Here is a 13504-nt window from a genome sequence, read left to right as displayed (position 1 = left end):
GGGTCCCGACGCCGACGGAGATATTTCCGAGGACCGACGCCGACCGGCGGCGAACACACCTGCCAATATCGCGTTCGTTTACGTTAATCCCATCGCATGAATTTGAGAATTATGCAAAAAAGCGTTCGCCGCAATTAAAAACGAGCGAAACAATGCGAACAAATGGGCAATCTTGGCCGTTTGTTCGCAATTTCTTTGCTTCGCACATTCTTGATTCTTTTTTTTTTTTTGCTTGTTTTTTTTTTTTTACAATCCATTTGGAATAAACAGTATCATTAAAACGGTTTCCAGAAATCAAATTTAAAAGATGTTTAATGAGCATAGTTAATATGTCTGTGTCAGACAGCGGATGATTAATGGCCTCTCAAGCGAGTCTGATGAGGTGCTGCAGCAACCAGTTGCAAAAACCAGCTGCTCGTACAGAAAATTCCCTAAATTACTCAATTGGCTCAAAGGGATAATGCTACCACTTTTGTCAATAATTCTAATATCTATATATAACACGGTTCCCAGGAGTAATTGTTGAAATGTTGTTTTATGTCCTTTCTTTGCACATTATCACATTACTGCAATAATTATTACTGTTTAACAACAAATGAAATACTTCATTTAAACCTGAAACAAAGAAAACAGAAACCGAATCCACTGCAAATTAACTAGTAAGATGCATCGAATGAAAACAGTAGATAGTCTAGGATAGCCAGTCCAGTGTTCTGTTAAGTATTCCACCCAGCTGAAAACAGAACGGTAGATGCACTGTCCGCTTTCCATGGGCTGCAACTCCTGGGTGTCCCCAGCCCCAAAATCTGGGCCTCACGGTGCAGTCATTAAGCCAAGAAATGATTTTACATCTGGATAATTTAATGAGTGACAGGGACAGTCGAGTGCTGATATGGTTGGCTTCCCCCTCGCACCCACTCAAGAGGAACTCCGCTTAAAGGATTAACTGCATTGGTAGGTAATGTGCAGTGCCATTTCTACATATATAGAAATATTTCACAGCATTTAACAGCATCAAGGCTGAACCTCACTGAGGGGGTGGGGGGTGAGGGGGCGGGAGTTGGGGTCGGGGGGGGGGGGGGGGGAGTTGTTGATGTGGGCACTACATCCATTTTTGTTGCACTGAATGTAAGAATCGTCAATCTAATTTCAAGTTGCCGAGCTTATTGACAATGACATATTCAAATCTAATTCAAATATTCAAATGTATTCCTCTGAAGGACAAAGGCAACATAATGATAAATCATACTTGACTTTATGAAGTGTGTCGAGAGTCAAGTGCATAAATTGAAGAAGCTAAAATCATACAGCAGCCATTTTATGCTGCTCCAGCCTTTAAAACGGTCCCCCATAACAAAAACTGTTACACCTGCAAAAATGAACTATACGCGAAGCGCAACATCACAAGCAAACCTGTACACATATACATACAAGCATATCGTGGATATATGCTTTTACTGAAAAAATTGTATCCTAGCGACCAAAAAAAGGCAGGACAATTCGCTCTTCCTCACACATCTTTCTTCCTCTACAGTATCTTATTGATCTACCCTTCAGAAGACAGGATGTGTGATATTTCCCGTGATGTGACATCGCGTTTGCCCCGCGCTGACGGCATTCGGCGCGATGGGGGGGGGGGGGGGGGAGGGGGATGGGTGAGGGGGGTGGGGGGGGGGGGGGACCGCACGCCTCTCATCTCCACAATCAGATACGCTCTGGCATATTCCTTTGAAGCCGCGTGTCAGAGTCAAAGTGAGGCCGGCCCTGTGATCAAATGCTGGGGATAAACAGCGTCTGGGGACGGAGCCGACATGACATCTCGTTTGTAAAGCACGTCGGCTGCCACTTCCCATTTCCCATTTCCCCTCCCGCGCGCGCTCGGGAGCGTTCCGGAGCGCGCGCGTCTCTCCGCGGTTACGCCGGGACTTCCGGGCCGAGGGCGCCGCACTCCTCGCCGTCGCCGGGCGCTGCCGGCTCTGAGGACATCAGGAAAAGTGCACTTAGCGCTCACAACCGCTGCTCGTGCATTTGTGAGCTGCTCGTCACTCTTCCGGTTAATCGTTCATACTGTGACAATGGGAACCACGTGATGACGGGAGACTGGACGAACAAAAGCTCTGTAGATGGCGAGAAATAATGAATGTCGTCTAAAGGACTGCGTCTTCTCACGACTATTAGCCCGTCATCCTATTCTCATCAAAACAAAGACACTGCGGCCCTCTCGGGACAATCGGGGAGGAAAAACAACCGGAGAATCTCACCGCTGAGAAAAGTATCACTTTAAAACCAATGTATAAAAGAAGCAGGCACAGCACTGGAACCGGACCTGGTTTGGGGTTAGAATCAAGTTTACTAATCTAAATACCAATTAAACATTTTTTAATGATTTGTAAAAATAGAATGTATGTTAACTCCCCTGGAAGGGCCTCCATAATACAAATACTATTATTGTCAGTAATCCTAAAAAAAAGTAATTTAAAAAACACATAAAAAATAATACAAAAAATAATATTATCATCATTATTAGTAGTAGTAGTAGTAGTGTTACTATCATTATAGACTGAAATCCAAATAACCACCTCCCAAACTGTAACAGAACTGTAGCATAACATAAGTACCTAGGTCCCTAAAACAAACAGTGCATAAAAAGCCACTATCAGTGTGAGGACAGGTAAACTCTGCTGAGAGTGCCGTTGGGTTGATTTAAAGCGCAGCATGAATTAGCCTGTGCAAATCATCCTGCGGTCAGGAGCAGGGTCTGCGCTGCCCGAGCGGAGGGTCAGGGGGGTGAGAGTGCACCCCCGCGCGGGGCGCTCGGAGGTTGGGGCGGGCGTTCGGGGCGCGGTTCCGCCGCTCCCAGGAAGGGCCCCGGTCCCTGCCAAAGCCGGGCGGAGCTCATCCATCACGCGGCCCGGGGCAGCCGAGCGTCGCCTTCCAGCTGACAGCCTGCGCACCGCTGGCTGATGTGGAACACGCCGCTCCCCGCGAGGGTCTCAATCAGCGCCGACACGGCGGCGAGGGGCCCGCTCGCTGAGCCAGCAGCTGTCTCCCTCGTACACGCGCACGCGCAGGCGCACACAGGCACATACAGGCACTCAGACACACGCGCACAGGCACACACAGGCGCACGCGCACACAGGCACACACAGGCACACAGGCACACGCGCAGGCGCACACAGGCACACGCGCACAGGCACACGCGCACAGGCACACGCGCACAGGCACGCGCGCTAGCAACTTAACATACGCGCGCACGCGCTCACATAAGCATGGACATGTATGTATGCTCCACACTCACATACACATTTACACACAAACAAACAAACACACGCAGGCGCACAAAGGCACACGCGCCAGCAAGTTAAAACGTGCCTGCACGCACTCACACAAGCGTGCACGTGTATGTATGCTCCACACTCACATACACATTTACACACAAACAAACAAACACCCACCCCCTGCACACACGCACACACACACACAGGTATACACGCAATCCAAAAACGTGCCGCCCCGACGTGTGCACATACACACACAAATATACGTACACACAAACCCACACCCACTCATACACACATGCACACATCCACGCACGCGCACACACACATGCACGCACACACACGCACCCATCCACATTTCATTTAAAGTTTTCCACAGAAGGGCCAGAATGCCAGCCCAGGGGAAAAGCGGGTATTTGTGAACTCTTGGTACAGTACGGACCGCCAGTGCTTCTCCTGCACTGCGTTTCAGAGAGAGCGTGAGCCAGCGGAGGAGCAGCGGAGGAAGCCTCAGCTCGCGGAGGGAAGGTGACAGAAAGCCTGTGTATTTAAGGCCCGGGTATACTACACCCCAGTGGCCAGGCAGCGCTGTCAGCTCGGAGGCATCCGAATTGCACCGCCGAATCCACAGCCCCTCTAAATAATTAGCCGCGTCTCATCAACTCTTATTGTAATCCCTCTCCAATCCCCTTGATACCTACTGATACCTACTTGGGTGAATATTGACTAAGATGTTCTGCGGCAGCTTACAATTAGACCGCCCCTGTCATCCCGGGGTTTCCCAGAGTTCAGTGCTCAAAGAGAGCCGCGCAAACGTGTTGCACAGCCAGAGGGGCGCAAGCTGCAAAATGTCTCCCTGGAACCTGCTCGCCCAGGGAGGGAAAACTCCCAACGCAAGGTAACGCGCCAAAAACACCGAACACTGCGGTAGCCAGTAATGCAGATTCAGACAGAGCATTTTCTAATAAAAAAATAGATAAAACGGGCCAATGTAATAGCCACAGACTTGTGAGATAAAATCTCCTTTGTGCCAATTCGGTCTTCAACATGTGGTAAAAAAAAAACTAAAAAAAAAACCCTTGAGTCCCAAAACAACTGAGGGCATACTCGTCATACAGTACACGACCACCAGCTTTTAACATAAATGTGTGACTTTCTAACGATCTTGACCTCTTGGTATTATTCTGTCATTTCGTAGTTAAACTCTGCAGTGATCCATTTTAACTTAATTCTCCCCATTCATTGCCCTTTTGTGGAGCTATGTCTTGCAAACACATTACTGTAACATCACTGATGTTCATATCCCTTGTTCTAATACCATCCCCACAGGCAGCAATTATGATTGAGTATCACTGCTAAAAGCTCAGCAGGACGCTGAGTTCATTGTACATGATACAGTTATTAATTTCCTTGACACTTCTTCAGCTAGCTAATATGAAGCATAGCCACATCAGCTACATTGCCATAGGGGCTAGCAAAAGGATGGCATGGAAGCCAGTTCGGAATACCTTTCATTTCTTAGGGATGCTAGTTTGCAAGCTATCATGGCTAAATATCAACTTCAGTGGGGAGTCTGGCCAGTTTTCTTAGTGTTGATTCACAACATCAATGTAATAAATGACTGTTACATAATTTATTTTTATTTATGTTTTTGAACCATGCCACATTTTTAAATATAAGAATACACATCTTTCTATTTAAGAGCACACATAAGCTATATTGTACAATTTAACTGATGCTTTAATCAGTGTAGTTTTAAGCTCAGTAGAGCACAATTACAGCCCAGATCAGCAGCACAGTTACAGGCCTGATCAGCAGCACTGCTAGAGTAGCAGCATAGACCAGATCAGCAGTAAAGTTATAGCCCTGATCAGCAGCCAAGTTACAACCCTGATCAGCAGCACAGTTACAGGCCTGATCAGCGGCACTGTTACAACCCTGATCAGCAGCCAAGTTACAACCCTGATCAGCAGCACAGTTACAGGCCTGATCAGTGGCACTGTTGCAACCCTGATCAGCAGCACAATCCAGGTTAGTAAGGTTACAGCCCTGATCAGCAGCACAGTCCAGATCAGCAGCAAAGCTCTGATCAGCAGCACAGTCCAGATCAGCAGCAAAGCCCTGAGCAGCAGCACAGTTAGAGCATCTCTTCACATAAGGCTATTTGGAATCTTCTGAAAGACTGGCACGTCATATCGTTTTGCCCTCGTGACAGGTATTGGCTGTATTTTGGCTTTAGCAACTATTTCTCATGTTGACAGCCAAGAGCCATGGAAGCAATATTTCCATTGGGTTTTGGACTTTAGTCATGCCCAGTTATGCCAAGGAAATCACTTAGAATGGTTAGCTACCTATTCAAATTCACATTAAAAGGACATAATTGACAGTTACACTTCCGGAAAATATTCCTAATTTAAATTCTGAGTATATTACCTTTTCACCTCAACCATCCTGCATGTTGAGAAGCAACCTGTAAGTTACATCTCAGCAGAAGAGCCATAGCGTTGTCTTTGTTTCAAACATATTGTGACTACGCTTATTACATTTAAAATGAGAAGAAGGCACTCAGTAGAGAACATACCTCTGCCAACACTATGCAGTTGTCATGATATGCCAGTTCCACATGTCAGATATTCACTGGAAGTTAATTATTTCTTCCACCCCCTTCACATCAGGAGATGCACACATTTTCAGAACTGTATCTCAGACCGGGCATTAAATATGCCTGTCTACATTCTAGCCACTCTTAAGCATCAGTTATTCCAACACTGGGATGAAAACGCAGCATCTCGGCTATCGCAGGTTATAAGAAATTCGCTATTTATAGCAACTTATTTCAATAGATGGACTTTGTGATATCATTCTCTCAGAAGTCACTAGGACACACTATTTGAAGTGGGCACTGAAACAAACATACTCTTGTCTGGGGGGGGGGACCTCTCCAGGGCATTTGCCCATACAGGGCTGTACAGCCCACTGAAAGCCACTGCATTAACTATCCAAGTAATCAAGGCAGAATGGTAAACAAGACACTACTGCATACATCAAGATGTGTTTCAATATCAAAACATCAGCCCTCCCAAAGTCCAGGCAATAAAGAAACACCACCAATCAATGAACTATGTTTCAACCTTTCTGCTATATTAATCTTGCAGGAAAACAACTGCTAACATGCTCAAACACGTTTTGTCTTTTGTTTGTTATTTATCTGTAGTATACAACTTAAATGTGACAAAACTGGCTGAATATGTGAAAACTTTAATCTACTCAAGCCATAATCAACAACTAATTCCTGCATTCCTACGTGGCACTTAAAGTAACATGCTGCCATCTTTGTCAGTGTATTGCCATGATGATGTTTCTAAGTATGTTTCAATGATATGTAGTGCTGTACTTTTCAATCATCATTCCCCCCGAAAAACGCACATTAATTCCCAGGATTCAGGTGCTCTCAGCGAAAACGGCCATTCAGCGAGCGAAATTATATTTATACGCTTAATCCACACAGTCCCTGGCATATTTAAAGCAAACTACAAAAAAAAATTTAAAGCAATATAAGGTGCCACTTTACGACCGAGATCCAAGTGAAAGAATGCTCTAAAAATTGACAGACCTGGCAGCACAAAACTTGCAGAGGCTACACTGCTAATCTCATTACTGCGATTGTCTATTGAAAAGAATTACAGCGGGATCTGCAGGAATTATACTTGAGGACTCTCATAATGAGCAGCATGTAATCCCCAGTAATCAAAGGATTCAGAACAGTGTAAATTTAGCATTAACAGGAGTGGACAAAAAAATACTCGAGAGGCAATACTCCACGTGCAATATGAGCGCAAAATATTGCATTCGCAGCCACTGAAAGACCAAATTGCACATTATAAGGGATTAATGTGACAAAGACAGATTGAATGAGTGCGCTGCCTGAATATTTAGTTGTAGAACAGGAAAGTAGCACTAAATAATAAATGAGTTACAAACATAAGCTTTAGCTCAGAGCCCTATGTTCAGAAGAAATTGATGTGACACCTCTGAAAACAGCACATTTCTCCAAAGGAAGTGAAAACACAAAACGTTGTGCAATTCTTTTCTTGTACAAAGTGCAGCACTGCCATCAGGTGGCACATATGCATCCTACACTTAAAAAAATGACAGAATCATACCTCAACTAAAGATTACCTCAAAAGTAATTTAAATGGGCTCTATACATTCTGTCATTGCACTTATAACAATTCCCCTGTGGTAAAGTAGGTAATTAATGAAACAATAAAAATAAAAATTTATTTTTCTTGCATTTGAACACCTGGTCTCAAAAATGGAGCACCTCACAAGGCAATCACACTGGTAAAAAAAAGAGGAGCAAGCTTAAAAGGGCTTAGCACAAGCCTGAGACTTTTTTGAGTGTTAATCGCTGAAGCTGACGATAAGGTGCTTTGCATCAGCTCAACAGCAGAAGCAGACCCGCAGAGCGGACGCCGCGCTGCTCAGGGGTGGTGTAACACAGGAGCAGGCACTCACTCGGTGTGTCCCTGGAACACGTTGACGGAGTGTATGGAGGGGTCCCGGAAGTCCCACAGGCGGAAGGTGGTGTCGCGCGAGGAGGTCACCACCAGGCGCTGGGTCGGGTGGGTGCAGCAGTGGGTCAGCTCCTGGTCGTGACCTGGATCCAAAAACAAAACCGCCAGTCAGGAGACGGGTCCGCTTTCAAGAGCCCAAACAAAATGACATCAAAATCAAAATGTTTACATTAAATTAAATACTTCTCTTCAGGGAACCACTTATTTTATGAGTTACATACACTGCACAATGTAAATGCAATGAATGAGAAGTCATTTTAAAAAGAATTCACCTGAATAAATTGCAAGACCACTTCAAGTTTTTACCATAAGAATACACTTCTTATCAATAACACTTAAGTTAAATTTATTTTCCATTCTGAAAACAAGCCAGGTAATAAATAGTAGGCTAAATATTAGGGTTTGCTGTTTAGTGAAATCCCACCATTCAAAAAATACTGAAATGTGTTGACACCTGCGAAGTGTCCCAGAAAATACAACACAGATCCAAGGGGACCACAATGCAATCATTCTACCACAGCCCTTTAGACGACCCCAAAACATTTCACAATGTCTGTAATCACTCTAAATGCGGCCAATCCCTGTTTTTAAAGAAACAAGTTTGCGCATTTGCGGAAGTTTAAAGTGTGAACGCGCTCGAACGCTGCAAACACCGTCGCCACTTCATCATTTATCAGTGCGCTTCACGAGCAACCGCGCAGCAGATGACACCACTGCGCATCATCCATCAAACGCGTGCCGCTCCTATCGTGTAGTTGAAAGTGCCCCGCTAAGTTAATGTTGTTTGCGATTGGTCGGCTTGTTTCAGATGATGTCACTTGTTCCGTCGGCGGCCCTCTCCGACAAGACGATCTATCAACGCGCGCTTTCTGTCTCGCTCTCGACCAGACAAAAAAAAAGACGAATGGATAAACGCTGCATGCTACCCCAGATTTATTTAACCTTCTTTCTGTTTTGGCTGAAGTTAAAACCGAAGGCAGAAATAAGGGGCTGAAAACTTTGTCCCTTCGTTGTGAAAGGCTGTCACATATAGGCCTAACAATGTGTGTGAAATCACAAAAGTTTGAGAAATGCAAGTGAAAACTCGGGGGTTATTTAAGGAAGCAGGAGAATTGGCTAGCCAGCCAATTTAATAAAAATACATTCAACTGGATTAAATCTGATTGGTCGAAATCCCATGTTTTTTCAGATAAACGATTTCTGAAAGTTTTCCGGCGAGCCTCTCATTGGTAATGCCCCGCTGCGCGGGTGAAGGAGTGAAAGTGGGGCCCGGAGGCCCGTGCGCCGCGGCCTTGCCTGTTAGCGAGTGCACCAGCTCGGACGTCTCCACCTCGTACAGGTTGGCGGTCCGGTCCCAGGAGGCCGTGACCGCCTGCTTGCCCCCGACCAGCCAGTCGGCGGCGATCACCACGCCCTGGTGGCTCTTGAGCGTGCTGGACGGCAGGCGGATGGTGGGGCACTCGATGGGGCCGTCCGCGTCCCCGTCCGCCTCGTCTTTGTCCGAGAAGTCCACGTCCTCGTCGCAGTTTGCCTGCATCGAAGGTAAGTGGCGTTGACCTCGCGTGGCCTCCTGTCTGGCAGGCCACCCTGCACACACAAGCCCTGCTCCCCACACTCTTTGGCAAGCAGAGAAAAGCTGTGCCTAACTCTAATGTGCAGTTAATGTCGCCCCTTTCCTGTCTATACAGAGCAACCCACGATGAAATCAAAGAGCAAAAGGAAATGTACAGCAGCTAAATCCTTTGTGATATAGAAAATGCAGAAGCAAACATAAAGCAAAATCATACAAAACAAGATTATAATGTCATAAAACATGCGAGTTAGTCAGTTGTTTTTTCCATTTTCTTCCGATGTATTGCTATCGAGTTTTCTTTTCCCCGTGAGGTGAAGCTTTCAGACATCTGATTACGAGTACCTTACGGCCACATCCGAGTCACAAGACTGCAATACTGACAATTCAGCCTCCATCTGGAGATGTGAACACGTGAAAAATGTGATGCGGGAGTGACTCTGGGTCTCTGGAACTCACGCTGACGTCTGCCACAGGCTGCGGGGCGGGCAGCTGCACCATATACCTCCAGACATGAGCCGTCTGGTCCCCAGACGCTGGGCGAGTCAGGGAGAAAAGGAGAGAGAGCGAGAGAGAGAGAGAGAGTGAGATGCAGACGGACAGAGAAATTCACGTTAACTAACCAACAACTGTTTATCAATCGAAGCATCTCACATCCCCAATTAGGTATACGCGTTGCCGCTTTGAAGAAAGATTACAAATGTGGCAGGCGATATTTTTAACAAGCGTAAAAATAAACACTAAAATGCCCCAAGGCAAAAGGTTTGTTTATGCACATTTACACCCGGAGTTTAATGAGGTGGTACGCAAAAAATGCGCTGCGATAAGACGGCGACATCAAAAGAGACCGAACGGATTAATCTCTCCTGAAGTAGCCAATTACAGCGCCGCGCTCCCGCACGGGGGTCTCCCGAAATCCGCCCTTCGCCATCAAAGCGTTCCGCAGCGCCGATCCTCTTTAAACGCGCGTTCCGAGCAATTTTGCATTTCGTCGATTTCTTAAGCGCTCTTATCGAAACCGAGTGCGAAATGTACTCATTTGTAAACATGAAACGCATATCTTCAAGGTGAAAACTTTCTTTTAATTCCAAAGGAATCCTCGCGGCGTGTAAGCATCTCGCCTCGTTACAAAAGAATTACAATTTGTAAATTAGTCTTCCAGCTGTAATAATTCTGTGGTGAACACAACACGGGTCACGTTCCCTATGGCGCACACTGAGAGTGAACTACTGACATGTACATACCTGTAAGAGCCATCTGTTCAGTAGGATGGAACCTGATAGAGTTAACTGCACACAAACAAATATACAAAACATAATTGAATAATTGAGTAAAAAACACTCGAGCACAATAAGTCACAATAAACAACTGTTTTTCAGAACGTAAGCACTTGGTGAAGAATAATACTTTCTGTAGTAAAAGCAGAACTTTCCAAAATGCCAAGCATTTCTTTTTGCTTGGCATTTTGGAATGCTTTTGATCTCCAAATGCTTTTGATTTCTACTATCCCCTAACCTTCCAAGAAGACAATCTAAACAATCCATTTACAGTAAAAGAGAGGTTTTTCCATCTGAAACGTAAAGAAATCAGTTCACATCTTACCTGACCCAGCATGGCCAACATATTTAAGAAGACACTTTCCAGTCTCAATGCTCCACAGCATTGCACTATGATCTTTGAACATAAAACAAGAAAAAACATACTTTTAGTGCATACTTTTTACAATTTAAATACTTACATATCTTACATATCATATTAGATTACAGATATAACTATTCCCTATTAGGTGGAGCTTACCTAAAACAAAGAAAAATAGAACTGACCATTGCTGAACTCCAGAGTACAAGAAGGGGCTTGCTTATGATGAAGGTGTTTACAGACAATAATGTATTTATTAATGACACAATTAAAAATGTGGTAAAATCAATGCGATTATTAGTCAGGAATACTACTACCCCAATTATTTTGTCAAGAAAAGTATTAAATCCTAACAATTATTAGGACTCAAAGGTATGTGAGAATGTGAACGTCTTTTGTCACATAAATCAATGAATAAATGATGCAGAGAGAAACACGAGCAAAGGGACGAGAGGTGAATGACCGGATCAGGTATTTTACCAGCAGAGGCAGTGCCCAGAACCACCGGCTGTGTCCGAGTGACGCTCAAATCCCAAATCCCATCCCGATGACCTACGTACTCCTTCACCAGCTGACACACTGCCCGGGATGTAGTGGCTTTGAAACTGGACACGATCTGGCAAAATTAGATAAGGGAAACATTGCAAACATTGCTTCAAAATTGATTTTCAGACAGTTGGACCTTAACCTTAAACATAAAATAACAAAGGCGTGCAGACAGTGACTTATCCAAAGCAACCCCGTGATAAAAATCCATCACAGGAGTTCACTGCAAGTACGCCATTCTTTTCAATATCATTTTTTGTTTCAAGTGTCCTTCTTCTGACACCAAACCTCTGGTGTATGTGGCCAAAAAGCTCAATTTTGTTCTCATTTGACCATAACACCTGGTTCCAATCAAAGTTCCAATGCCATTTAGCAAACTCCAGATGCTTACTTAGATTGCCCTCAATACAGGTTTTTCTCTGGCAGCCCTTGCAAAAAGCCTACTGGGATGGAGGTGGAGTCTGATGATACACTTGGAGACTTTGCGTCCTGAAGATACAACAAAGTTTAGTACGTCTCCAACCTTGGCCTTTTTTGCATCAGAAATCATCTATCTACCTCACTGTATGTACGGACACAATGCCATTTTGTCAACTCCCAGTCAAGTTTACCACTGTTCCAGTGGCTTTACACTTTTTAATTACTGACCCAGTAGTGGAAAATTGCATCTCTCTTTTTTAAAAAATTTGTTTGTAACCACTTTACAACTCAAGGGCAGGCCAGAATATAGCTCATGAGACTGAGGCAAACTTTTAACTTTTGTATTTAAAATAATTATAAAGGCTGTGAATAATATGTTCACATATCTTTTTGCAAACTAAATTACCTGTTAAACAAAATCTTTTCTTGAGCGATTGCATTAGTATGAAAGAATGTAACTGGCAAGCCAACATACTTGATTTATTATGCTTATTTTGAGAGAGGTTTGGTGCACTGGCCAGAAAGTCCTTCTCCACCTTCTAAGTGGTCATGCACTTGAACATCTGTGCCATGCATTTTAACAGATTTCCACGCCATATGGAGAGACAGACTGTGATGAGTACTTCCAAGTATGATTCCATGTAGTCACCTCCAAATTTAGTTACATGCAGATGAGAGGAGATTAGAGCTCTTTGGCTATGCACACCGGTGGTTGGTTTGGCATTGAAAGGATGATGTGTATGCAGAAATGAGCCTGATACCTAATGTAAAATATAGAGGTGTATCTTGATGCAGTGGGTCTATCTTTCCACCACTTTGTAGAAGTGGGGTCTTTGTTAAGGTCAAAGGCAACATGACCTCTACCAAGTAACTGGATTTTTTTTTAGCCCAACACCTGGTTATCTCTGCCAGGAGCCTGACACTCGACAAGTGGATCTTCCAGGAAGACAATGTCTCCAAACATGGCTGGTTGACCACAAAATACATATTTTACAATGGCCATCATAGTCTCCACAGCTCAGTGAAAACCTCTGGTTTCAATTGAACTGGCAGACCAAAGGACATCAAAAAATCTGTATGGAAAGATTCTGGATGGTCTACAACCCTCCTGATGTGCCAATAGGGGCTAACGATTGTGACACAATTCATTTAAAATAAATGTGTAATCTGAGAAAAATGTCATTTTAACTGAATCCACTGAATCATCAACCAAGTAAAAGATATTGCATGTGTTACTGGTGTCATTCATTCATCAGTCCACAATCGGAAATTTGCCAACATGAGGATTACATTATACCTCAGAGAGTAGGCATTATTGCAAACTATTGTATACTGCATCAATGAATATGTGAAATATTTGTGCAATTCTAGTCCATTCAGTCCATCTTTTCTGCTATTTACTGACATATACCAATAAATCTCCCTTTCATTCTTACACGAGTCTGAAATGGTTCTCCATGCATGACAGTTTAAAT

General features: G+C 44.2%; 1 protein-coding gene across 4 annotated transcripts in view; it reads right to left on the bottom strand.

Annotated features, from left to right (window-relative positions):
- Nucleotides 1–13504, bottom strand: part of wdr37 (WD repeat domain 37) — a 33036-nt gene that overhangs the window by 8396 nt on the left and 11136 nt on the right. For all 4 annotated transcript variants that reach the window (XM_035415484.1, XM_035415485.1, XM_035415487.1 and 1 more), the window contains 6 exons: nucleotides 11544–11679; nucleotides 11028–11099; nucleotides 10670–10714; nucleotides 9885–9961; nucleotides 9152–9386; nucleotides 7797–7938 (listed from right to left, as the gene is read on the bottom strand). In XM_035415484.1, coding sequence (XP_035271375.1) covers nucleotides 7797–7938; nucleotides 9152–9386; nucleotides 9885–9961; nucleotides 10670–10714; nucleotides 11028–11099; nucleotides 11544–11679 — 707 coding nt within the window. The remainder of the gene's footprint in view (nucleotides 1–7796; nucleotides 7939–9151; nucleotides 9387–9884; nucleotides 9962–10669; nucleotides 10715–11027; nucleotides 11100–11543; nucleotides 11680–13504) is intronic.

The sequence above is a fragment of the Anguilla anguilla genome, chromosome 4 (assembly GCF_013347855.1).
Source record: "Anguilla anguilla isolate fAngAng1 chromosome 4, fAngAng1.pri, whole genome shotgun sequence".
In the NCBI taxonomy this organism is placed as follows: Eukaryota; Metazoa; Chordata; class Actinopteri; order Anguilliformes; family Anguillidae; genus Anguilla; species Anguilla anguilla.
Note: the sequence above shows the minus strand (reverse complement) of the source record. Positions and strands in the feature narration are given on the sequence as shown.